Here is a 25,098-nt window from a genome sequence, read left to right on the forward strand (position 1 = left end):
TAATAATAATTAAATTAAATATTTATATAAATTAAAACATATATAATAAATATATTAATTTAAATATAAAATTTTAATTTAATTTTTCCTCGTATTCTATAGCCACACCTTTTTTTTTTCACATATTTACCATTTCTCACATTTAAAAAAAAAATTCAAATATCATTTCATTTGCTTCTTTTTTTTTTTTTTTTCTTTTCTTCATGCTTCCCTCTTCCCCAACCCACCACACGCCCTTTCTTGCAGTGCACCCCATTTGTTTTGTGATTGCAAGTCCAATTTCAATTTCCAAGGATCTAATCCTGCGCATGCAAGCAGATTCACCAGTCACCATGCACCAAACCAAAAGCTGTAATCCAAACTTGAGCATCATCATGGACACCTGAAATCAGATATCAATGATTTGAGCAGGCCAGCGCACAATTTGATTTAATTAATTTAATTTAAAAATAAAATCACATTAATATTAGGTTGAATTGAATTATTCTTTTATCAAATCATATTAAAATTGAATATTTCAAAAAAAAATCAAAAATTTTATTGAAAATTAAATTAAAATCAAATGAAATTACAATAAAATAAATTAGATTATATGTTTAAAACTCCTAAATTTTTAAAATAAAATTGTTAATTTCAATTCAAATTTAATCTATTAAATCTACCGTTATGTTTAGATTTGAGAGAGAAAATGGAGGACCTATTTGGGTCACCAAGGTCTTTTTTGTTATTGATAATATTCGAAAAGAATTTTTTTTTTAAATTCATCTTAAATTTGATTTAAAAAAGCAATTTAAAAAATATTATTTTATTAATTTATAACTTTTATGGTTAAAATTTCAATTTTAATTTTAAATTAATTTTTAATATCTTAATTAATATATTTAAAAAATTATTTTCTCAATAATAATTTTAACATTAATATTAAATAATTTTAATTATTATTAATAATATACGATGCATGATAAATAAATAAATAATTAAAAGTCAATTACTAAAATAAAAAATATATTTTTTTTTAACATCTTAATTTTTTTAATTTTTAATAATATAATTATAATTTTAAATAGTTGGCGGATGAATTTAAACATATAAAATAAAAATTAGTGTTTAAATCAATAATTAAAACCCTAAAGACTAAAATGAATTGGTAAGTGGTGAAGGAAAGGGTAGGCATAGATGAGTGTACTTATCGAGGACAGGGCAACAGAGAGAGGGAATGCAGAGAGATGTGTGAAAATGTGTGTGGAAATGTGCAGAGGCAAGGGCAGCCCAATCATGAGGACTGACAAGGACTGGCGGGAGATATTGGGAGGTAGCTGTATACATGATTACTACTTATCATCATCATCCCAATATCTAATGAAATCGCTCCCTCGGAAATTGTTCCCTGTACTTGAAAACCCTCCCTCTCTGCACGTTCTTTAAGGGCTCCTTCATGGAACCCATGCCACCACCCCCTTATCTACATGCAGCACTGCTTCTTCTTCCTTCAACTCATGCCCACAACCAACAAAATAACGAAATTCGTTCCCTTCTTTGAGTTTACTTCAATGGAATTTTTTTAATTTTTATAAAAGTTTAAACTCTAATAGGTATGCTTCTTTCTTAATCATGTGCAACTCATAAACCGCTTAGTTTTAAAATTAAAAAAAAAAATCTCAATCAATTTCAAATGGGAGTTCACTAGTACTGATATAGACAGAAAATAAGGATTAATTCCCACTCTCTTCAATCTTGACTTGGTACGTCAGCCTCCTGGAGCAAGAAAGGAATAAACTAAATCTATCTATAACGATGATTCGCCTCAACTTAATCACGCTCAAAACTAAACCACCCACATTACCCTTCACCCCAATTCTCCAAAAAAAAAAAAAATTTTTTTTCCTCTAGCCTTTTCTTGTCTAACCATGAACAGGCCTCATCGCTGGTAGTGGCACCCCAAATATGCAACTGGAGCCTGGTCTCACACTGTTGTAAATATTCAAGCACTTGAATGCACTCAGATTTCCACCAATCCCGGTCTCCGCAGAAGGTACTCTCTGATCTTCATACAGGATGTCCTTCACTATAATGCCATTACAACTTTGGAAATAATTGACACCATCATCATATTCATCGTCTCTTCCATTCTCATTCACTTGTATGTCATTACATTGATCTATAATGCCTGTTTCTTTCTTGTCCTCTTTTTCTTCTTCACTGCAAAAGTTCTCAAGCTCATTTTTTACTTCTTCATTGCTACAGTTCCCAGTCTCATCTTTTTCTTCTTGTTCTTCTTCTTCTTCAATTTGACGGTTCTCAAGCTCATTTTTTACTTCTTCATGACTATACTCGGACTCATTCTCACTGTCATCTAAATCATCAGCGTAACCCTGGCGATAAGGGGAATAAACTTCATCATCTAGAGGGACAAGCTTCAAGGTAAGACGGCCATTGCATCTGTGAGCCTGGAAGTACTCATGATGCTTCACCCTCTCTTCTCTAATAATCAATCTTCCATCCTCTGTGTAGTGTCGCCTCAAAACCCAAGGCATATGGGAAGATAAGTTCCCAGTGCGTGCGAGCGATGGCATTGGTGGTGGAAACTCCTTCATTGCACACCTTTGATCCCTCTTGCTACGTCTTTGACTGAAACCCTGACTATTTTCCACCTTTGATGATGATGTGAAAATATCATAATTGTTTTTCAGATCAAGACAACTCTCAACGCCAATGTAGTCCCCAATGAGGGCAGAACAAGGTGGAGGCGAAGTGAAAGACCCCATAATGCTTGAAGTTGCACTAAATCTACCACCGTCAGAAAGTTTTTCTTCTTGTGATGACAGGCTCACAAGACACTGATCAATCTTGTGGGTCTGTGTTGATGTTGCTGAGTTTTGGATCTGCATTTTACAGGCAAGAAGAGAAGAGAGGGTTTTTGCCTGTGTGGATGTGGTATCAAGCTCAGTGCATGAAGAGAATAGTGTTGGCAGTGTGGCTAGTCAATAAATACTAACAGTTTAAAATGAGGAGACGGTATATGTTATCGAGAAATGCAGAAATTGAATTGAAGGTACAGAAAGATGGTGGCAGAGACAGCTAATACCTTGACGTCAAGATTATGTTCCATATGTGAATTGGAGATATTCACAATATGCTGCCTTTATAAACTCACCTGCAACGATTCAAATCGCACCACACATTAATACAACAATTCCCATATATAATTTTCATTTTTTTTACAGAAAAAGAATGGGAGAAAAACTCACATACAAGACCATTTTAGATTATGTTTGAAACAAACCATCACTAAACTAAACCTGCGGATGCAAATGACGCTGATTATAGAGAGTCTGTGGGTGTATCATGTATGCATTCGAAATTTGTACAACTTGTAAGTACAGTCGGAAATTTATTTACACGTGGGCTAGCATTCTTTGCCACGTGCTAATATTTTGGGCCCACAAGGTGGATTATCATTACCATCATGACGAACCATCGATAAGGTCCACTAGTATCATATATATGGATAATTTTACGGCTAGCAACGTTTAGAAATTAGGATTCTTAGCTCCATCAACAACCCCAACAATAGTTGCATAAGATTTTATCCATAAAAAACTGAAATGCCAGAAGGAAGAATTAAAAAAATTAAAAAAATAATGGGTCCATAAAGCTTAACAGCAGAGGAAAAGATCTGGCATTGCAAACCTGAATGCGTAATCCAGAAACACAAGCTATTTGCATATATTATAATAATAATAATAAATACCCATTATCCTAATTAAGGAACTAATGGAAATTAAAACATCGAATATATAATTAATTCAGTTTTCGTGTTTTGAATTGTTACGCTGTTGAGGTTGTCCTGCCCTCCTAATGTTCTATGATCGTCAATTCCATTGAAAAATAAAATAAATAATTCACATTAATGGAACACAACCCTCTACAAGAACCCATGAAAGCAAATTAAAATAACAGGATTGGAAGATTATAAATCATACCAAAGAGGAATTTATAAAGATGGAGGAATGCAGAAAACAATAATCACATTTGACAAAAACACGAGAAGGAAAATCGACGAAAAGGATGATATAAAATTACAATGATTGTATATGATCACTTGATGAATATAAAATGGGCAATTAAGATAAAAATAAATTAGATGAATTGGATAAAAAGAACTTACCAGAGAAATTAAGGAAAGGAGAATAGTAGAAGGATGAGGATGAGGAGGAGGAGATGGGGTTGGTCAGTGCAGGCACATCTCCTCTCTCTCATAGGCGTTTCCACCTAGAGGAGACTTGAGAATAAGAAGATGAGCAACCCACACGACAACTCACAATATGAGAGACACAGACAGGCAGACAGGCGGCATATATAGGCACAAATACACCTTTCAAGATTTCCCTTTTTTTTTTTTTTTTAATTTTCACAAATTAATTTTTATTTATTTATTTATTATAATTTCGATTCATGACAGATGAATAAGAAACGTCATTTTTCAAAGGAAGGTAGATTAAAACTCTAATCTGAATGTTTGTCATGTATTGCCTATCTTTAGGCGAGGTTTAAGGGATTAGGAGGACTGTTAATCTGTAGAGTCGATCTCAGCCAAGGATATCTTTCACCTTAATTAACTATTTTAGGTGTTATTTTAAATTAATATTATTAAATTAACATTTATTTTTTAATTTAATTCCTTTAGAATGATCAATATTTATCTTTATTTTGATTAAAAAAAATTTTTTTTTCCTATATATATTTACTTGTCCTCACATTGTAGAAAATTACTAGAAGTCGCCACCCAATAATTTCCGGCGTTGCCCGTTGGTGGGAACTCTGCTAATCCCTGGAGCCTCCCTCGATTTTATTATGGAAAGTAAAACTCTACGTTTAGATGAGTACAGAGACTCTATTTTATTTTTGAGAATTAGTGGAGGGAGGACCTCGCTTAGCAATTGATGATATAAGCCTGAGCTGGATATATTTGGGCTTCGGCCAGGAATAATGTGGAAGATCCTCCCAACATTAACAGTAAAGCCCAACCCAGCAACTCGTAAATCCTAGTCTAAGGAACCAGTTATTCAACCTGATCAAAACCCGCCGAAGCAACGTATCTTGCCATAAGGTAATGAAATACAGGATAGCAAAAACCTCCTCAATTCATTAATTTAATGAGTTGAAAAAGTAAAAGTTTTAGAGGTTTTGATCTCCAAAAACCTTACATCTTTAAAACATCTTCCTCTAAATAAGCATGACATTTTAAAAATCTGCCTTTTATCTCAAAAACACTTCCCCTGAACAAGTTGTGAGTTGCACGCTACACGCAACAAGTACCCAGATCGGCTTCATGCCAGGCCAGGAGAGGCCATCCTCATATGAGCTGGAAGACTGAAACTCTGGTCGTTGGACCCCAAAAGTACTTACACCTAAGAGAATGAAGCCATGGAGAAGTTTTTTTTTTTTTTTTTTGAGAAAGGGATGCAAACAGAAATACAACTAAAATGAAAATAGCACACTCAAGTGGGACTCGTTCTCCATTTTTTCAGGTGATCTCCATGCATATATGTATGTGTAAAGTGAACTAGGTGAACTCAATAATTTCAAATAAGAGATATAATTAGTTGGCACAACAATGCACGTAGGAGATAATTGAACCTCAAATTCTGTCCATGCTTCTATATATCGACCCAAAATCTTGGAACTTGATAAGAGGTGTATATATATATATATATTAATTCCATAAATTGAATAGTCCATATCCACAAAAATGAATTCACATATCAATAATTCATCAAAAGAAGTACTAGCTTAGCTAGGTGCCGTTAGTAATGGGGCAAGACACAGCCAGTTTAACAGAAGAATCACCAGTTTAACAGAACAATGGGGCAAGACACAGCCAGTTTGTAAATAAGGGGATCTAAAATCATCATGCGGAGGAAATTCAAGGAATAGCTCAAAGTTAAAATACAATGGATTTGGATATAAATTGCGCAAGGCATGAAGCCGGAAAAATACTTCCCACATGCTGTTCCCAGATCATCATTGTCTGAAACCATGGCCATGAAAGGTAGCCATGATAAAGCATCGGGTTTATAGAAGAACTGTCAAATCAAAATCAAGATAACAAAAGATTTCCAACTGTGAAGGCAACAAGTCCTCTCATCTGAAATCTGTCAGTCAAGCACATTAGTTGCACACAAGTTGGAAATATTCACTTCTTACCTGGGAGACATATCGACCCATGACTTTTGCATACTTCACAACATAGACGTTATTTCTACCATCCTTTAAAGGTCCATACATGCACTAGGACAATAACTTCACTTGCAACGTTCACCAATAAACTCATCATTCAAACCCGAGGTTATGAAACACACAGACACAGCACAGTATCATTCAATGATGAAATAAACACAAGGTCATGGCAACTTGACTGACTGGGAGAATGAAGTCCGCAACCCTTTTGAATTGGGAAATCAAGCTAATCTGCTGCTAGAATGGTTATAGACAGCGTGCAAATGGCAACAGATGAGAATTGAAATACATAAATTCAAGCAATAATTCATGGGACCATCATCACGTAGGTTTCTTTTTTGAAATTTTGATAATTCATGATTGTTTCAACCTAAAAATCACTTCATTTATGTATTTTGAATCCCCTCCTTAGTTAATTGAGCATTCCCTGCGATTAGGGAATCCTGCGAACTAACATGGCAACCATATTTTTCTGCCAAGTTTGGCATTAGAGTTCAAATCTCATATATATTTCACTGGATTTTGTAACTGGCAGGTCCATTCCATTAGCAAGAAGGGCTATAAAATGAGACGTTAAGCTTCAGTATTTGGAAGAGGAATGATTTCACTCACTCTAATTAACTGGAAAGGAACTTAGAAGGCATGGATTTTGTGTCCGCGACAAACTTTCACCTAATTAACAGTCGGCCAAAGTTAGCTACGTGGCAATTTGCTTGCCAGGCAGAGGTGAAAAATGTGTTTTTTTCTTCGAAAGAAGGTGAAAAATGTGTTCTTTCTTAAGGATGAGATAATTGAAAATTTAATTTTAGTGGTGATTTCAACTAAATGCCTCCCAAAAGATTCAACATCTTTGAATTGGCTAATTAGTTGAAACTACCAGAGTGTTTTCATCCCAGAAAAACCAATTGTAACTGTATAGAAAGCAAAGCCAATTAGCAAACACAATCAATTCGAACGGTGGACCTTCCCAATCAGCTGAGCATGAAAGACGAAAAAAAAAAAAAAGAATCGACTCCGCTGGGGATCGAACCCAGAATCTCTGGTTCCGTAGACCAGCGCCTTATCCATTGGGCCACGGAGTCCTTCTGGTTTTATACCTGAAAGTAGAAATATGGAACATAAGCCTGAAGCCAGCTTTCCAAAAACCCAATTCATCCCATAAATTACCACTCTCACCCCCAGTCCGGGTTTCTTTTACACGCATCGCCTGTGTTCAATTTAATACAGGCCCAACTCCAGAGGCGTCCAAGCTACAGATAGCGTCCTAGACACAGGCAAAGCACAAGAACTGGAGGCCCCAAGATGAGGAATTAGACTGCAATTGCACTTGTGATAAAATTCCATTTGGAATCAACAGACAAACTTCGGCCCTGGAAAATGCCCCTTCAAAGTGGCTTAATGACCAGTTAGCTCTTGAACAAGCTTCTTGAAGGTAATAGTGTTCTGTAGCAACACCCAAATTTACTGATTAGCGTTAATTAATAGTATTAAAATTATTTTTAAAATTATGATGCTTCGAATTTAAATTTAAATTATAATTATTGTATAATAATTTGGTATATATGAAAAGAATTATCATGAATTGGATTTGGTAGCTTTTTACATGAGGGCGCACTTTTGGTAATAGTGGAATGTAGTAATATCATGCTCTATCTGATGAGGATACCCATTATTATCAAAAGAATAGGGCTCCAGGACTCCTGCTCCCGAGCTGCTGAAAAATCTATTTACCTTTGGGTTCCCTGATCCTGATGCATCAGTAGTGACAGCATCCTCATAAATTTGGTTCCACGACTGATTTATTTCTTCATTTAGAACCAGCAGCGGGTTCCAGGAATCAAGGACTCAATAGATCCATAAAGAGACATCTGCATGTAGCTTCCTTGGATTTCAAAATCCGAAATTGAAGCTCCTCCTTTGTTTATTTCTGGATTAATTAATTAAGGTCGAGGTAGAGTTACGTTATTACCCGTTAACTCTCGCATAAGCAGTTATAAATAGTTTAAATGTTAGAAAGTAGAGAGAGAAATATTTTTTGTATTGTTAGAATATAAGAAAGGAAATAAATGAAAAGAATGAAATATATAGAATTATATATAATAAATATATATTATTCTATGATAATATTTGGCACGTATACGTGTGAAATTAAATAATTATTTTATTTTAATTTTTATAAATAAATTATAAATAGTGTATTTATTAACAAGTAGATATATTTGTTAATAAATGCATATGCTATTATATATAAACAATTACGATTGTTAACAGATATATATGTTAATAAACGAATATAGTCACGTCTTGATACTACTTTCCCAAAATCTAAGTCAAATAGTTAAATTTCCACATGAATGTCAAACGTGACAGTCAAAAAGTCAAACACTATTTTAGATGGTCAAGAGGTCGAATGAGCCAAATAAAAACAAGATTGAACAAACCTTCATTCAGTCAACAAGATGAATGAAAAAGATATGGAGCAACAACTATGCCAATAATCAAGTAGAGTCCGGATCTTACGTGCCGAGTAATAATCACGCCAACAATCAAGCAAAGAGCAGATTTCATGGAGATAATCTCGGAGATTCTGCCAAGATTACCTCCATAAATGAAGCAACAACTATTTCACTAAAAGGCCTATAAATACCAACCAAGAAACCTAAAACAGGTACGCATTTTCTCATTTTACAGTTCTCATTATAAGTTCTCTAAACTTTTTCAAAAATAATTCTTTAATTTGAGCGTCGAAGTGGCTTGCCAAAAGGTCATCCATCTTATCTTTTTTATGTATTGCAAGTTTATGTGGCATTAGGACTAGGCCCCCAAAACTCCCAGTAGCATCAGTAGCGTTGTCTGTGGGAAACTCAGATTACCGACTGAAAACTTACATTTGAGATCATTTTTTTCCCTTTAAACATTTTTTCGTGCTACCAGCAAGTTTTGATCTTTGGTCCTAATTATTTTTCTTGATTGTTTGTGTTTTTATCTTTTTAATGGCTGCAAATTTAAGGACCCTAAACAAAGGTATTATTTCCATCACCCCCATGTTGGGAGGAGACTTTCCTACGACAACAATGACTTCGAATGTGCCCTCACCCACGATCCCATCTGGTGCTCGAATTCCATCATACGACGTCATCATCCCAAATCAACAAAACCCTTTCCAAGGGATGGCAATAGATCAAGTGTACTAGTGCATCCAAGATGTAACACCCTCACTGTAGCAATTCCGTACATTCTACTGTTCAGGTGATCGGTGTCGGTCCGGACAGCTAAAACGTCTAGAAAAATATTTAAATTAAAGTGAGGAGCCATAATTAACTCAAATAATAATAAGAAAAATATAGAAAAAATTTTAGAAATAAAATACAATCAAGTTAAATGAGCCGGTGCCCTAGCGATGGGTAACCTAGTGGGAAGTTGCGGTCTTCACAGCTAGGAGCCCTAAACCCGGGAGAAAATTCATAAGATAATTTTTGGAACTCCAAAGAAGAGTCATTGAGGTTTCTATGGCATTAGAATGCCAAGAAAAGGCTTAGAAAAATTTTGAGATCGGTACAGACGATTTTGGCTTAATAAGCCAAATGGAGGGCATTTTGGTCATTTCGTCTTCAGAGATGATTTTTGGCCAACTTGTCTAGTTAACTAAATAATTATTATGACATAAATTATGAATTAATATTTGTGAGAAAATAATTACAAATGAGCAAAAGAAATGAGAAAAGAAAATAAAATGTAAATTGAATTATTACATAAGCAAATATGTCATAATGCATAAAAGAAATTTCAACAAATTACAAACTCTAACCAATGGGAAATTGAAAAACCAATTAAAATGAGATAAATACAACTAAAATGAAGTAAAAACAAAAACAAATCTGCTACCATCTTCTTCATTTTCAGCCGGCTCCCTTCCTCTCTCTCCTGTCACCATTGTTGATCAACATTTCTCACTAGAATTCCTTAATAAACCACCATAAGATTTTAATCTTCCTTCACAAAACCTCTTCCTCACACCTTAAATAACATCTAGCCAGCAAAAAGAAGGAAAAAGGACGATTTGGAAACTTGGAAGAGAGATCAATTGAGATTAGTGTCCAATACCTTGACTTTTTCATTTAAATTCTTATTAGAATGATAAATTTGAGCTAGGATATATGAAATTCCATTAAAAATAAATATGTTAAGGTGTTACCCTATTTTTGGTAGCCATGGACTTGCTATGGTTTTGATGATATCTTTGGATTAAATGAGTTAATAGGCTGCCCTTGATATGATTGTAACACTTAAAACATTAGTTTATGAGTTTAGTGCAAAAAAATAAAACTTTGGAATTTTAGGCCTAGGGTTTGAAACTCAAATATGAGGATGGATGCAATTGAACACAAAATGATGTTGTAATGGTTATTTAGTGACCATTTGGTGTAGTTTGAATTGGAAATGGAGTGATTGGTGACATTAACTAATGTAGAGAATTAGACTGCCTTAAGTGTGTATTCTAGACCCTTTGAGGCCAATGTGCTCTTGGGGACATAACTCAAGCTAGGTAACTCCAATTAGTGCAAGGCTAATTGGAGGCTAGACTAGACACAAAATGCAACATTTTTTGTGAGGAAATCCTGCCCAGAACACCTAAGTTGATCTAAAAATTGCTTCAATCCAGGTAACACACAAGCTGTGCCTGGAAAATGACAAAATGAATAGTGTTCATTCATTTAGTCATAACTCAACGTAGAAAGGTCCAATTGACTTGAATTTTTACCAGTAGAAAGCTGAGACATAGCCCTACAACTTTCATGAAGTAAACAAACCCAAATTTTGACCATAATATATCCAAAAACTGACCTGAATTCAATGTACAAAAACTGCAGAATTGATTCTGCCCAGAAATTCTGGAAAAATTATAATCCAGCCAGTTATGGTGTTTAGGCCATAACTTGAGCTACAAAACTCCAAATGGAGTGATTCAAAAAAATAAATGTAACTAGACACAATAAAGAACAACTTTGATACATAATATTTGGCCAAATTCTCACTGTAGAATGGCCTAATGGAATAGTAAACTCTAGCATCCAAAACTGAAATTCTGATTTATTCACCATTGGTTAGAAATATGGATTGGCAACTAATGCCAACACTTTTGGGAACCAAAATGTGGTAAATTTATGTGATTAGGACTTATATAGCTATTATGCATTGGAAAGTCTATAATTTGACCTAAATAGTAAAATGAATAGTAACATTACATGTAAAGCATGAAAATTCAATCAATAACTTGGTAATGTGCCCTAGTACACATAGTAAGATTAGTTTGGATAGGTTGGCATGCCAATAGGATTCAGTTAGCAGTACTGCACATGGCATTATGCCATTCTGTGATTTTATGGCTTTTAGCCATTCTGATATTATGGTGATACTTGGCCTTGTGCCTAATAATTATTACAGCTTATTAGCTGTTCTGTTGCATACCGGGAGATACATATGTGACCGATAGCGTGACGGCCCGAGGTATTTGGTACCCAGTACCAGTTTACCCGTTTATCCAGTCTAGTCATCCAGTATAGGTTACTTGGGCAACCAAAAATGAAAGTTGATAAATTTAATGAAATAATGGATATAACAAGTACCAAATAAATAAGACTACAAATAATTACCAAAAATTTATCTGCATGAGACATCAATATACACATAGCATATTTATTTTTGTTTTAGTTCTTTTTATTTTATTATTGGCACCACTAAGCATTATTGCTTAGCGCGTCACTTTTTATCATGCGTAGGTTCTGGAGAGACTGATAGAGAGCCCAGCAGACCACAGACTGGGTGAGGTCACAGATCTGCATAGAGTCAGAGTCACCTCTCATCTGCAATTCATCAGTGGTAGGACCTTTAGGTTCTTTTTGAAATTTAGTTTTTGCATTTTGTAATAGGTAGTAGTTTGTGATTTGTAAATTATGAACTCATGTAAATAATAAATTTATGTAATCATATGTTGATGTACATATTTTGTAAAATTTTGTTAATTAATATAATTTGAGAATATCTTCATGAAATTAAATTTGATTTTTATCTGAATGAAATTGTGGATTTATGTTGAAAACTGAGATGGTTGTGAATGTTGAAAAATTATTAAGACTATATTGATGGTTATTGGAGTTTGAGAATATGGATGAATATTTGGGAGTGTTTTTCACAGGTTCCGAAGAACTGTTTTCTCTATTTTTAGCCGGCACTTTGCCGGATTTTCTATAAAATTTTCAGAACCCCAAATTAAATTATAATTTCAATAAATGACTTAAATGAGTCAAATTTCCCAAATTGCGTTTCATCATCATAAAGAAATAAATTAAGAAAGGATAAAAATAATTGGGACTAAATATGGTATTCTGATACACAGTATGGCATATCTTGTTCGGTTATACTGTAGACGGGTAAGGGGTGTCACACAGGAGATGGGCTTTCCTTAGAGGTTTGATCCTAGTGACCAATGCCCCACTATAGACACCTACCCCAGAAATAGGAAAGGTCGTAGAAGTAGATTCGGCCAAGACTAAGGAAATCAAATAGGAGATCATTCGATCAACAAATAATTCAGGTGGAAAAAATGAGCAGGTCACGGTGAGCAAACAAAAAAAGCAATCTGATGAATCACATCGACCAAAGGTAAATTGGGGATTAGTAAAAGCAGTTCGGAAATACTAAAAACAGGTAGAGGATGAAACTTTTAAATGGGAGATAAGTCTTCATTGTCTGGGCCAATCTTAGCTGAGCATTTCCTATCAAAATTCAAATTCCCCGTGCTAGATAAATATGATGGAACAACAAACTCGAGGAGCCACATGGCGAAATTCTGAACAATAGTGATGCTCTAAAATGGGAATGGCTATCACCTGTGTTGAGTGTTTTTAATAACACTAACTAGGCTGGCGAAAAAATGGTACCAAGACCTCAAGCCTGGATCAATCTAGAACTTCCATCAGCTCGCCACCATATTCAAGAATAAGTTCATCTCTTCCATCCTTCCAAAAAAGTTATCCTCATACCTTTAGAAAATCGAACAATATGAGGGTGAATCTCTGAGAGATTATATCACCCATTTTAACACTGAAGCAATACAAATTGAGAACCTGAATCATGAAACAACATGTGAAGCTTTGAAAAAAGGCACAAAAAATGTAAAATTTTTATACTCACTCATAAAAAATCTAGTGGTAGATTATTATCAATTAATGCAGAGGGCCCAAAAGTACATCAAGCTAAAAGATAAGCAACAAGCTATGAGGGAAGAGAGTAAATCTGGGCAAAATAATGAGAAGAGACAAAACAAGAAAAACTATAGCTCGGACGAGACTTACCTTGAGAACATAAACGAAGAACGAAGTAGAGCCAGATTCCATAATTACACAACTTTGTATGAGCCCAGATCTAGAGTACCTATGTGGATACATAAAAATGGTGAACAAGTCAAATGGCCGAAGAAGCTCAACCCTGATACTGTAGGAAAGAGAGATAAGGGAAAATTTTACAGGTTTCATGAGGATCACGGTCAGGCAACTTAAAGATGAGATAGAGTGGCTAATTAGAGACAGTCAGCTCAGAAAATTTACAAGGGATGGTTAGGGTGAAAGACGAGGAACCACCTTCATAAATAAAGAAATCATCACCGAGAAGGATGAAAGTCCGATCGAGGTAATTAATGTAATTGCTAGAGGTCCAAACACAGGAAAGGCAGGTAATAAGAGGTCAACTAAATCGAGCAGTGCTAAAGGACGAGTAATCCTCTCCATTGACAGAGACAAATTAAACAAGGAAACAATCACCATAGGACCAAAAGATAATAAGGTAAAACAACCACATTTTGACCCTTTGGTTGTGTCTGTGCAGATAAATAGCTATACGATTCGACAAGTGATGATTAACACAGGCAACTTAGTAAACCTCTTGACGAGAGAAGTTGTGGAGAAACTCAAACACAGGATAGAAAACCTAACTAAAGTCATGTACCCCCTAGTTGGCCGAGGCAACAAAATAGTCCTAGTATTCGAAACTATAAATTTAGCTATGGTCCTGGGTAACGAAGGATACAATAGAGAAATCTACACAAAATTTGTAGTAATTGACATTCCCTTGTCATACAACATTATCCTCAGCCTATCGATCTTAAATGACAATGACATAGTGATTAGCATGCAATGGTTGTGTATGAAGCTACCAACTCTTAGAGGGACAGCAAAGTCTGAGGAAGCCAAAAATCAACACAGGAATGCTATAAAAAATCAACAAAGGTAGTTACAGAAGTAACCTTGCCAATTGAGTTACTGGAAAAGTCGAAAAGCCAAATTTCATTTAAACTAGTTGATCCAATAACAGAAGAAGAATTAGAGGGGGAAAAGAAAGTACATCTTGGAATAGCACTTAGCGAAACAAGTAGAGAAGCGATCATCCGAACACTAAAAATTAAGATCGCTACTTTTGCCTGGAAGGCGGAGGATATAAAAAAGTAGATCTAGAAATAATTACTCATAAGTTGAACATTAATCCAAAAGTGAAGCTAATCCAATAGAAGAAGAGATGTTTCACATTAGAATGACAGCAAGTAAATAAAACTGAGATTAAAAAATTGTTGGATGCAGGTTTAATCAGAGAGTTCAAATACTTGACCTGCGTTGCCAACATCATTTTGGTGAAAAAAGCAAACGGAAAATGGTAAATGCGTGTCGACTACACAGACCTCAATAAAGTATGTCCGAAGGATTATTACTAGCTGTCGAGCATTGATAAGTTGATGGATGCAATAGCCGGTCATGCAATAATGTCACTAGTCAATGGTAAATCAGGATATCAATAAATAAGGATGGATCCAAAAGATGAAGAGAAGACTACTTTCTTAACAAAATCAGGAGTATTCTGCTACAGGGCAATGCCGTTTGGATTAAAAAATGCTAGGGCAACATATTAGAGGCTTATGGATCAGATGTTCAAGGAACAAAAAGGCCAAATGGTGGAAGTAAATATCAATGACATGATAATAAAATATAAGAGAATGGAGGATCACGCCAAAGACATAGCCAAAGCATTTGATGTACTAGATAAAGTAGGAATAAAGCTAAACCTGGACAAATGCACATTTAGAGCAAGAATAGGAAAGTTCCTCGGTTTCATAATTTCTGAACGAGGGATAGAGGCAAATCCAGAAAAAATGTCAGCATTTGATGCATACATTTTGCATAGTCATTTAGGTCTAATTTCATAGCCATTTTATTTTATTATTAGTCATTTTTAGCCAATTTCATTAGTTATTCAGTTAGTTTTTCATAGTTGTCAATTTTGCATTAATTTGTAATTTTTACTTTGTTTTGTAGGAAAAATGGTGTTTTTGAAGGACCGAAGAGAATTTTTGCCATTGAGGAGTGACTTCTACAGCCAAAGATGTCAAAAACAAGTTTTCAAGCTGAAATATGCATTGACCAAATTGTGCATAACTTGCCGCATAAGCTATGCAGATCTGCATAAGGAGAAAAATCACTGTTCCAATACTGTAGAAATGTGCATAAGGAGATCGCATAGCTTATGCACATTCACGCCTCCCTTATGCACTTTCACTAATTGTGCATAACCTATGCACCAAGTCATGCGATTCGCATAAGTGAAGAAACCAGTAGCGCATAAATTGCATGACTTATGCGGCGCATGACTTCTACAGCCAAAGATGTCAAAAACAAGTTTTCAAGCTGAAATATGCATTGACCAAATTGTGCATAACTTGCCGCATAAGCTATGCAGATCTGCATAAGGAGAAAAATCACTGTTCCAATACCTGCCGAAATGTGCATAAGGAGACTGCATAGCTTATGCACATTCACGCCTCCCTTATGCACTTTCACGGAATTGTGCATAACCTATGCACCAAGTCATGCAGTTTCGCATAAGTGAACCAGAAACCAGCCGAAAACTGCATAAGGGACTGCATGACTTATGCAGTCCACTTATGCAGTCCCATAAAGAGTTCATTAATGAGCTGGCAGAAGATTCCCTCAGAAAATCTGTCCTCAAACACACCATTTTAGGGTTCCATGTCAAAAAATGCTATTAATAGTCCCATTTCCCATTTTAGAAGGGGGACAAAAGGGGAAGAAGAGGAGCAGAAAAGGAAAGGAAGAGGAGCAAAAGGGGAGCTGAAGAGTCACTTTCACCTTCCACACCATTTTCAACCAAGATTTGCAGATTTCTTTCCTTTCTTACATTTTTCCTACATTTCTAGTGTTTAGTTTCTTGTTTCCTAGCTTAGATTAAAGCTTTATTTCCATACAAACTAAGAATTTCTTGTAAACATTATGGGTAGTGAGTAGTTTTATTTTGATTCTGGAGTAAGGGTTGTAATATTTGAGATATTTTGTGGATTTTGATTGGGTAATCCATATTTTCTGGTCTTAATGAGTTTTATTCATTTCTTGTGTGCTTAATGACATGCTTAGTGTAGGATCCCATTGAGTAATGTTCTTAATCCATGGTTGAGGCACCGAAAGGAGAAGGCCTTGTGATAGATAATCAAGAAATTGGACTTAATTAACTTAGCTCTAGAAATAGACTAAGGATTAAGAGGATTTATAGATTAATTAAAGAACTTAATGGGTCTTAATTAACTCTAACTCCACGAAAGTAGGATTAGATTGATTAAGGCACTCTTTGTCTCACTCGAAAGGGTATTCAAAGGATTTAAGAATTAATCTCCTTAAAACCCGTAAGTTCCACGAGATTGGATAACCAATTTAAAATCCCAAAATAGCTCGAATATGAAATCTTGAACTCCGGAATCGCCTTTTTATTATTGTTAATTTCTAATTAAATTTAATTACTTGCCATTTTTAAATATTGCCATATTTGAATTTGCTTATTTTAATTTGATGCAAATTTAGTTAAATCATTACATAGTTGAATAGATTGTTAATTTTGCACATATAGATTTCATACTCCAATACCCATCAATTTATTGTTTTAATTTCAAAATTAGCTCAATTTAGTCAACTTTTTATATCAAAAATTCAATCATTAACACAACTCCTCGTGGGAACGATATCTTTTCTATATTACTTGTACGACCCGTGCACTTGCAGTTGGGCCACATCAAGTTTTTGGCGCCGTTGCCGGGGAGTTGTTTGTTTAAGATTGAATTCTTGATTATTTTAGTTGTTTATAGTTTATCTTTGTTATCTTTTCATTTTGTGTTTGTTTGTTCTTTTTCAGGTACTTTTAATCTTTTATGAGAAGAGCTAGAAGCACAAGTAACACATCCTTATTGTTCAATCCTGAAATTGAGAAATTTTGTAAAGCCAACAAGAAAGAAACCAGAAGAAGAAAAGAAGCATTGAGAGAAACTGAATTAGAAGCAGACATGGCTGATGAAAGAATTAGAATTGGTGGTAATGCTGGAAATGATCGAAACAATGAAAATGCAGCCCAAGGTGAAGAGGTTGTAAATGCTAATGTACCTAGGGGAAGTATGATGGATCATGCTTTTCCTCAGTTTGATGACTTGAGAGAAAGCATAGCAAGACCAAGAATTGATGCAAATAGTTACAAGATGGATTTTAGAGTTCTTCAAATGATTCAAAATTCTCAATTCGGGGGACATCCTTCTGAAAATCCACACACACATCTGAAGAAGTTTGCTATGATTTGTGATATGCAAAAACAACCTGGAGTGTCTGATGATGCAGCAAGATTGAAGCTATTCCCATTCTCTTTGAAAGATAGAGCATTGGATTGGCTTGATTCTTTACCTCACAACTCTATTACAAATTGGGAGCAACTCACTGATGCATTTCTTGCACAATATTTTCCACCTGGAAAAACTCAAGAATTGAGGAATCAAATGACAGCTTTCAGACCAAGAGAAGATGAAACTCTTTATGAGTCATGGATGAGATGGAAGGAATTAGAGAGACAATGCCCACATCATGCCATTCCAAAATGGATGATAAATCAGAATTTTTACACCAATGTTACTCCTGCAATCAGAGGGATTATTGATGCTCAAACAGGAGGAGAATTTATTATGAAGCATGAAGATGAAGCTTATGAGCTATTGGAGAAAATTGCAAAGAACACTCATCTTTGGAGTAGTCCAAGAGGACCAGCTCCAACTCAAAAAAGGCAAGCTGCTGGAATGTATGACCTTGATCCATTCAACATGATTAATGCAAAGTTTGATGCACTTACAAATGTCTTGGCTAAGAAGATGGAAGAATTGAGTATGTTGGTTAGTTCATCATCATCATCTGGAAGTTCACAACAAGTTGCTCATGCAGAAGGAACTACCAGCTGTGGAGTAGACTATGGAGAGCAAGCAGCATATGTTGGTAATTATGGAAACAAGCAAATGGGGAATCCTTACTCTCAAACTTATAATCACAAAGTTGCAATCAAAATAAATCACAATTCATTTTATACAATTGCAAAATAAATTTAAAGACAAATTTTATGTTGTGCACAAACTTTATACGAGTCGCCTCTTGGCCTTGACTCGATCCCTCGGGTTCTTTTCCGGTATTCTTTTCCACTGAAACACACAGTTTCACAGTGTTTCAGTATCATGACTTATCATAAATCCAAAAATAAATTCAAATTTACTTTTACCTAGCTTTAATATGCTAAAATTGGCGTTCTTTAAAATTTGTGTTTCGGGGTTACTATTCAAGTCAATTTGTTGACTTTTTAATGCTTAATAGGTATGGGAATTCCAATTTTACCCACATACCACATTTTGATTACTAAATTTGTTGGTTTTGGTTGTTTACTCAAATTCTAAGTCTTTTTGGCAAATTTGCAAATTTTCAGTTTTGGTGTCTTATGTTTCACTGTTCCATTGATCATTTTACTGTTAGAATTTGGCTAACTTTTCTTCATAGAAATTGTTTCTTATTGTCTTAAATTTATTCTCCTTTTTGAATCACTCCATTTAGAGTTTTGTAGCTCAAGTTATAGCCATTTGAATCATGGTGCTGATTGACTTACCTGCATTTTTGGGCAAATTTTGGGTTCAGCGCTTTAGGTCATCAACTTTGGGTGGCTAAATGACTTAGTTAAGGGTATAATTTGGGTTTGTATTCTTCATGAAAGTTTTAGGTCTATATCTCAGCTTTCTACTGGTAAAATTTCAGGTCATTTAAACCTGCCTAGCCCAAGTTATGGCCAAATGAACAAATTCATTTGGTCATTTTTGTACAGGATAGAACACTCACATCCGGATTTGGCCAATTTGTTCACTATGATATGGTCACTTTTTAGGCATGATTCCTAAATGAAAAATGTGTCATTTTGTGTCTAGTTTCATTCCCAATTAGCCTCACACTAATTGGGCTTGTAAATTTTCAATTTTGGTCCCTAAAAGGGACCTTGGTCATGCTACCTGCATACTACCCCCATTCAATCTGAATCTCCACTCACTTCCAACACTTCAAACATACACCAATTGGTCACAAATGACCATTTCTCACCTCAAACAAAGTCAAATACACCATTTAATACATTCTCACATTTTTGTCTTCCAAACCCTAGGTCCAAACCCTAATTTTCATAAAATTCAAACCTAATGCATTCTAAACATCTATCCATTGTCTACGCACATAATTCAACTTAAACAACCATTCAAATGCATCAAATTCATTCATATCAAACCCTAACCCTAGATGGACAAAATTCCATATTACTCTCCCAACAATTGTTTTCTTTTAATTTTAAGTTAAGATCTAAGTTACCTACACCAAGAACACAAATATTAAACATAAATTTTCAATTTAAATTCACTAACCTTAAACTTTGAATTTCAATCTTCAATTCCACTCCTCTTTCCTTCTTTCTTTCTTGCTCAATCCTCTTCTCAAGTGAGGTTATCAAGTTCTAATGGATTAATTTGGGGTCAAGGTAAGGTTTAGTAGGAGTTTTGAAGCTTGAACTCACGCTTCAATGGAGTTTCTTCCATGGTGACTTAGTGAGAGTTGGGGCGGCACACTAGATGGGAGAAGACAAGAATTAGTTTTTTCTTTTCTTTTGAAGGTATTTTATGTGTATTTAACTTTAATTAACTTGGTCAAAGATTGTGAAAAAATTAAATTGGATTTTGACATCACCCATGATGTCATCCAAGTGATGTAATAACACTTTTTCTCTTTTTTTTTTTCTTTTTCTTTTGCATTTATTTTTCTATTAGTTCTTTAATTTAATTCTTAATCCCGAAATTTTTTTTTCTCCGATTTTATTTGACAGTCAGGTTAGGAGTCAGCTTTAGGGGTCAATTGACCAAATTGCCCCTCGCCGGTTCGACCCGGTTTGTAAATAATTCAATATTTCTTCTGGATCACTGACCTAATTATTTGACCGGCTTAACAATTTTTTTTTATGATTTTCTTTTTTTCATTGTGTTCGCAATAGTCCTAAGGACCAAGGCGTCACATTTTACGGTTCAAAATTTGAGTTTAAATCGACATTGCAGTCCTTCCCGAGAAGGTCACCCATTGCTGTAACTCTCGGCTCGTTTAACTTCTTATGTTATGTTTTTCTTATTTATACTTAGCTAATTGACAATTACTAATTAATTGTGTTCAGGGCTTATCTAGTTGTCTTAGATGTGGTTCTAATCCTCTTAATTGTCTGGACCGACACTGGTCATCGGAATCGTGAAATATACCAGGCTATGCAAATAGGGTTGTTACAATTCTCCCCCCTTAAAATAAATTTCGTCTCGAAATTTTACCTGGTATCAGTCTCTAAATAGTTGTGGGTACTGTCTCCTCATGTCTTCCTCTCGTTCCCAAGTAGCTTCTTGGCCCGAATGATGGTTCCACAACACTTTCACTAATGGTATCTGCTTGTTACGTAGCTGCTTCACCTCATAAGCCAGAATCTCTATGGGTTCTTCTTCATATGTGAGGTCTGGATTTACTTAAATTTCTTCTACTGGTAGTACATAAGATGGATCTGATCGATACTTCCTCAACATAGACACATGGAAGACATTAAGTATCTTTTCTAACTCTGGAGGTAGGGCCAAACGATATGCCAAAGGACCCACTCTTTCCAGAACCTCATATGGCCCAATGAAACGAGGACTTAGTTTCCCCTTTCTGCCGAATCTCATAATTCTCTTCCAAGGGGAAAACTTGAGGAATACTTTTTCACCCACTGCATACTCAATATCCCTTCTCTTTAGATCAATATAGGACTTCTGACTGTCTGATGCAGTCTTAAGTCAATCTCTGATCAATCTAATTTTCTCTTCAGTTTGCTGAATAATTTTGGGCCCAATCATCTTTCTTTCACCTACCTCATCCCAACACAGGGGAGTTCTGCATTTTCTGCCATACAAAGCTTCATATGGAGGCATCTCAATGCTTGATTGGTAGCTGTTATTGTAAGCAAACTCAATCAAAGGCAAGTGTGTGTCCCAACTGCCCTCAAATTCAATCACACAAGCCCGTAGCATGTCCTCCAAGATCTGAATTACTCTTTCAGATTGGCTATCTGTCTGTGGGTGGAATACCGTACTGAAGTTCATTCTAGTTCCTAAGGCTCTCTGAAAACTACCCCAGAATCTAAAAGTGAATCTAGGATCTCTGTCTGATACGATGGATACTGGCACTCCATGTAGTCTTACTATCTTATCAATGTACAACTTGGTCAATCTTTCTAAACTACAGTCCATCCGTACTGGCAAAAAATGAGCAGACTTGGTTAGTCTGTCAATAATGACCCAAACTACATCATGATTCTTCTGTGTCCTCGGAAGTCCCATCACAAAATCCATAATTATTCTCTCCCATTTCCATTCTGGTAGTGGTAGTGGATGTAACAACCCAGTGGGTACTTGATGCTCTGCCTTCACTTACTGACAAGTTAGGCATTTGGAAACAAATTCTGCCACATCTCTTTTCATACCCATCCACTAATAATGCTCCTTTAGCCCCCTATACATTTTTATGCCACCAGGGTCCATGGCAAAAGGAGACTCATGTGCTTCCTTCAAAATGATCTGCCTTAAATCAACATCATTAGGAGCACACATTCTGCCCTGGTGTCGCAGTAGACCATCATCTTTAATTGAGAATTCTGGTTTCTTACCCTGCCGGACTTCTTCCAACAGCTTCTGATACTTCTGATCATTCTGAGCAGCCATTCTAATCTGATCAATCAACACTGGCTGTACATGCCATGCAACTGTTGTCTGCCCCTCATCATTAATCTCTAAGCTGGAATGTAATGATCTCAACTCATGTACCATAGACAAAGGAGTAACCCATAGACTTGTCATAGTCTTGCGACTTAAGGCATCAGCCACTATATTAGCTTTCCCTGGCTGATAGTCTATCAGACAATCATAGTCTTTTATCAACTCTAACCATCTCCTCTGCCTCAAATTCAACTCTTTCTGGGTGCCCAAATACTTCAAACTCTTATGATTTGTGTAGATATAGCACTTCTCTCCATACAAATAGTGTCTCCAGATCTTAAGAGCAAACACTATAGCTGCAAGCTCCAAGTCATGTGTTGGATAATTCCTCTCATGCGGTTTCAGCTGGCGTGATGCATAGGCAATGACATTTCGATCTTGCATCAATACACAGCCTAACCCATTGTGAGAAGCAAAACTGTATATTCTTCACCCAGTGTAGGTAAAGTCAGGATTGGAGCCTCAGTTAAACACCTCTTCAATTCATCAAAACTCTGCTGGCATTTATCCGTCCACTGAAATTTCACATCTTTCATAAGCAGCTTGGTCAATGGAGATGCCAATATGGAGAATCCCTTGACAAATTGATGGTAGTATCCGGCTAAACCCAGAAAACTGTAAATCTCCTTGATATTTCTGGGTGGCATCCAATTAAGGACAGCTTCTATCTTACTTGGATATACCCTTGATACCCTCTACTGATACTACGTGCCCTAAGAAAGATATTTCCTTCAGCCAAAATTCACACTTCGACAATTTGGCGTATAGTTGTTTCTCTCTCAAAGTCTGCAATACAATTCGCAGATATCTATCATGCTCTTCTGCACTCCTCGAATAGACCAATATATCATCTATGAATACCACAAAAAATTGGTCGAGGTATGTTCTGAAAATAGTGTTCATCAGATCCATAAAAGCAGCTGGAGTATTAGTTAACCCGAATGGCATGACCAAGAACTCATAATGGCCATAGCGGGTTCTAAAGGCAATTTTAGGAATACTCTGCTCTTGTACTTTCAGCTGATAATAACCTGATCTCAGGTCAATTTTGGAGAACACAGCTGCACCCTTCAACTGATCAAACAAGTCATCAATGTGGGGCAATGGATATCTATTCTTTATTATCACCTTATTCAACTGCCGATAGTCAATACATAAGCGGAGAGTGCCATCATTCTTCTTAACAAACAACACTGACGCTCCCCAGTGTGACACACTAGGGCAGATAAAGCCCTTATCAAGCAGCTCTTGCAACTGTACTTTCAACTCTTTCAATTCTGTAGGTGCCATTCTATATGATGTTATGGAGATTGGGTCCACACCGGGCATAACATTAATCTCAAACTGCACCTCTATTTCTGGAGGTAATCCTGACAATTCATCAGGAAACACTTTCGGAAAGTCACATATTGTAGGGGTGTCCCTCAGTGCTGGGCTCCCCACTTGGGTGTCTATCACATGTGCCAAGTATGCTTCACACCCCTTTCTGATCATCCTTCTGGCTAGTGCAGCTGAAATGATGTTTGATGACAGTAAATGCCTCTTCCCATGTATTACTACATCACCGTACAGAGAGAGACCAAAAGTGACTGTCTTCAGTCTACAGTCAATCATGGTGTGATGCCTGGCTAACTAATCTATGCCCAAGATAATATCATAATCTCTGAAGGGCATTTCAATCAAATCTGACAGAAAAACATGTCCTTGGATCACCAAAGGACAGTCTCTATAGATTCTATTGACCCGAACCTCTTGTCCTAATGGACTAGTTACTAGCACTTCAAAACTCATTTTGACACACGGAACAGCAAGTGAACTGACTATGCTAGCACTAACATATGTGTGGGTTGAACCCGGATCAAACGACACAAATACTTCTTGATCAGAGATAAAGAATGTACCAGCCACAATGTCAGAAGTCTCAGCCTCTTCTCATTGTCTCATCGTATAAACTCTGGCTGAAGCACTTCCTTGTCTTGGCCGATGACCAATGCTCGATCGCTCAAGCATTGCCTCTACTTTTGCCTCTTCCTCTACCAACCATTTGCCAGAACTGGGAGCAGGACTCTGAATAGATCCTTCTACAGTCGTAGGAGCTGAACCGTATCTAGGAGCCCTAGTGCAATCTTTTGCAATATGACCCTTGCCTCCACAGTTAAAACATGCTCCTGTTGCCCAATAGCATTCTCCCCCATGAATCTTGCTACAAGTCTCACAGGGTTGGGGAGGTTGTGAACCCCTACTCGACTGTTGACCAGACCTAGGGGGTCTCTGTCTAGAGAATTTTCCCCTTCCAAACCTTCCACCTCGACTTCTGCTAGGTCCACCAAATTTCTTCCTCTTCCCAGAAGTACCACTAGGACTTTGCTCTACTGATTTTTCCCCTTTATCTTTCTCAGATTTCTCAACTTTCTCTGATTTTTCTTTTGCTGGGGTCGCTTCTGATTCTATTCTTTCCAACTCAAGTGCTTGAGAAATGAGCTTTGAAAAATTACTGTGTCTGAATCCCACGACATGCATCCGTAGGCTGAGCTTCAAACCCGTCTCAAATCTCTTGCACCTTTCCTTGTTGGTAGAAAGGAGATTCCCAGCATAGTAGCTTAAGCGGGAGAATTCCCTTTTATATTCTGCCA

The 25,098-nt window shown here is 36.1% G+C and overlaps 1 protein-coding gene, 1 long non-coding RNA gene and 2 other non-coding genes across 9 annotated transcripts; 1 reads left to right on the forward strand and 3 right to left on the reverse strand.

Moving 5' to 3' along the window:
* Positions 1-1,664: 1,664 nt before the first annotated feature.
* On the reverse strand, positions 1,665-4,344 carry LOC110640884 (uncharacterized). Of its 6 annotated transcripts, none has more exons than XM_021792414.2 (3): positions 4,169-4,344; positions 3,086-3,154; positions 1,665-2,882 (listed from the first exon to the last, which is right to left on the reverse strand). In XM_021792414.2, the coding sequence occupies exons 2-3, from the start codon at positions 3,107-3,109 to the stop codon at positions 1,902-1,904; spliced, it is 1,005 nt and encodes a 334-aa protein (XP_021648106.1). In that variant the 5' UTR covers positions 3,110-3,154; positions 4,169-4,344; the 3' UTR covers positions 1,665-1,901. The 6 variants fall into 6 exon arrangements, with proteins under 6 accessions (XP_021648106.1, XP_021648104.1, XP_021648105.1 ...); XM_021792412.2 differs by having other exon boundaries at positions 1,665-2,921; XM_021792413.2 differs by lacking the exon at positions 4,169-4,344 and adding an exon at positions 3,253-3,381 and having other exon boundaries at positions 1,665-2,921.
* Positions 4,345-6,307: 1,963 nt separating this feature from the next.
* Positions 6,308-12,298, forward strand: LOC131174792 (uncharacterized). Its single transcript, XR_009145010.1, has 3 exons — positions 6,308-6,565; positions 6,776-7,672; positions 12,021-12,298. It is a non-coding gene; the product is annotated as an uncharacterized LOC131174792 (long non-coding RNA).
* Positions 7,250-7,322, reverse strand: TRNAR-ACG (transfer RNA arginine (anticodon ACG)). The gene has a single exon. It is a non-coding gene; the product is annotated as a tRNA-Arg (tRNA).
* A 5,799-nt stretch (positions 12,299-18,097) lies between the features above and the next one.
* Positions 18,098-18,204, reverse strand: LOC131175104 (small nucleolar RNA R71). Its single transcript, XR_009145265.1, has one exon. It is a non-coding gene; the product is annotated as a small nucleolar RNA R71 (small nucleolar RNA).
* Positions 18,205-25,098: the final 6,894 nt, after the last annotated feature.

The sequence above is a fragment of the Hevea brasiliensis genome, chromosome 16 (genome assembly GCF_030052815.1).
Source record: "Hevea brasiliensis isolate MT/VB/25A 57/8 chromosome 16, ASM3005281v1, whole genome shotgun sequence".
Classification (NCBI taxonomy): Eukaryota; Viridiplantae; Streptophyta; class Magnoliopsida; order Malpighiales; family Euphorbiaceae; genus Hevea; species Hevea brasiliensis.

Excerpts from the sequence above, each read along its gene's own strand:
- LOC110640884 (XM_021792412.2), bottom strand. The coding sequence starts at position 3,109 with ATGGAACATAATCTTGACGTCAAG. Across the intron at positions 2,922-3,085 it reads AACATAATCTTGACGTCAAG|GCAAAAACCCTCTCTTCTCT; the intron begins GTATTAGCTGTC and ends ACATCCACACAG.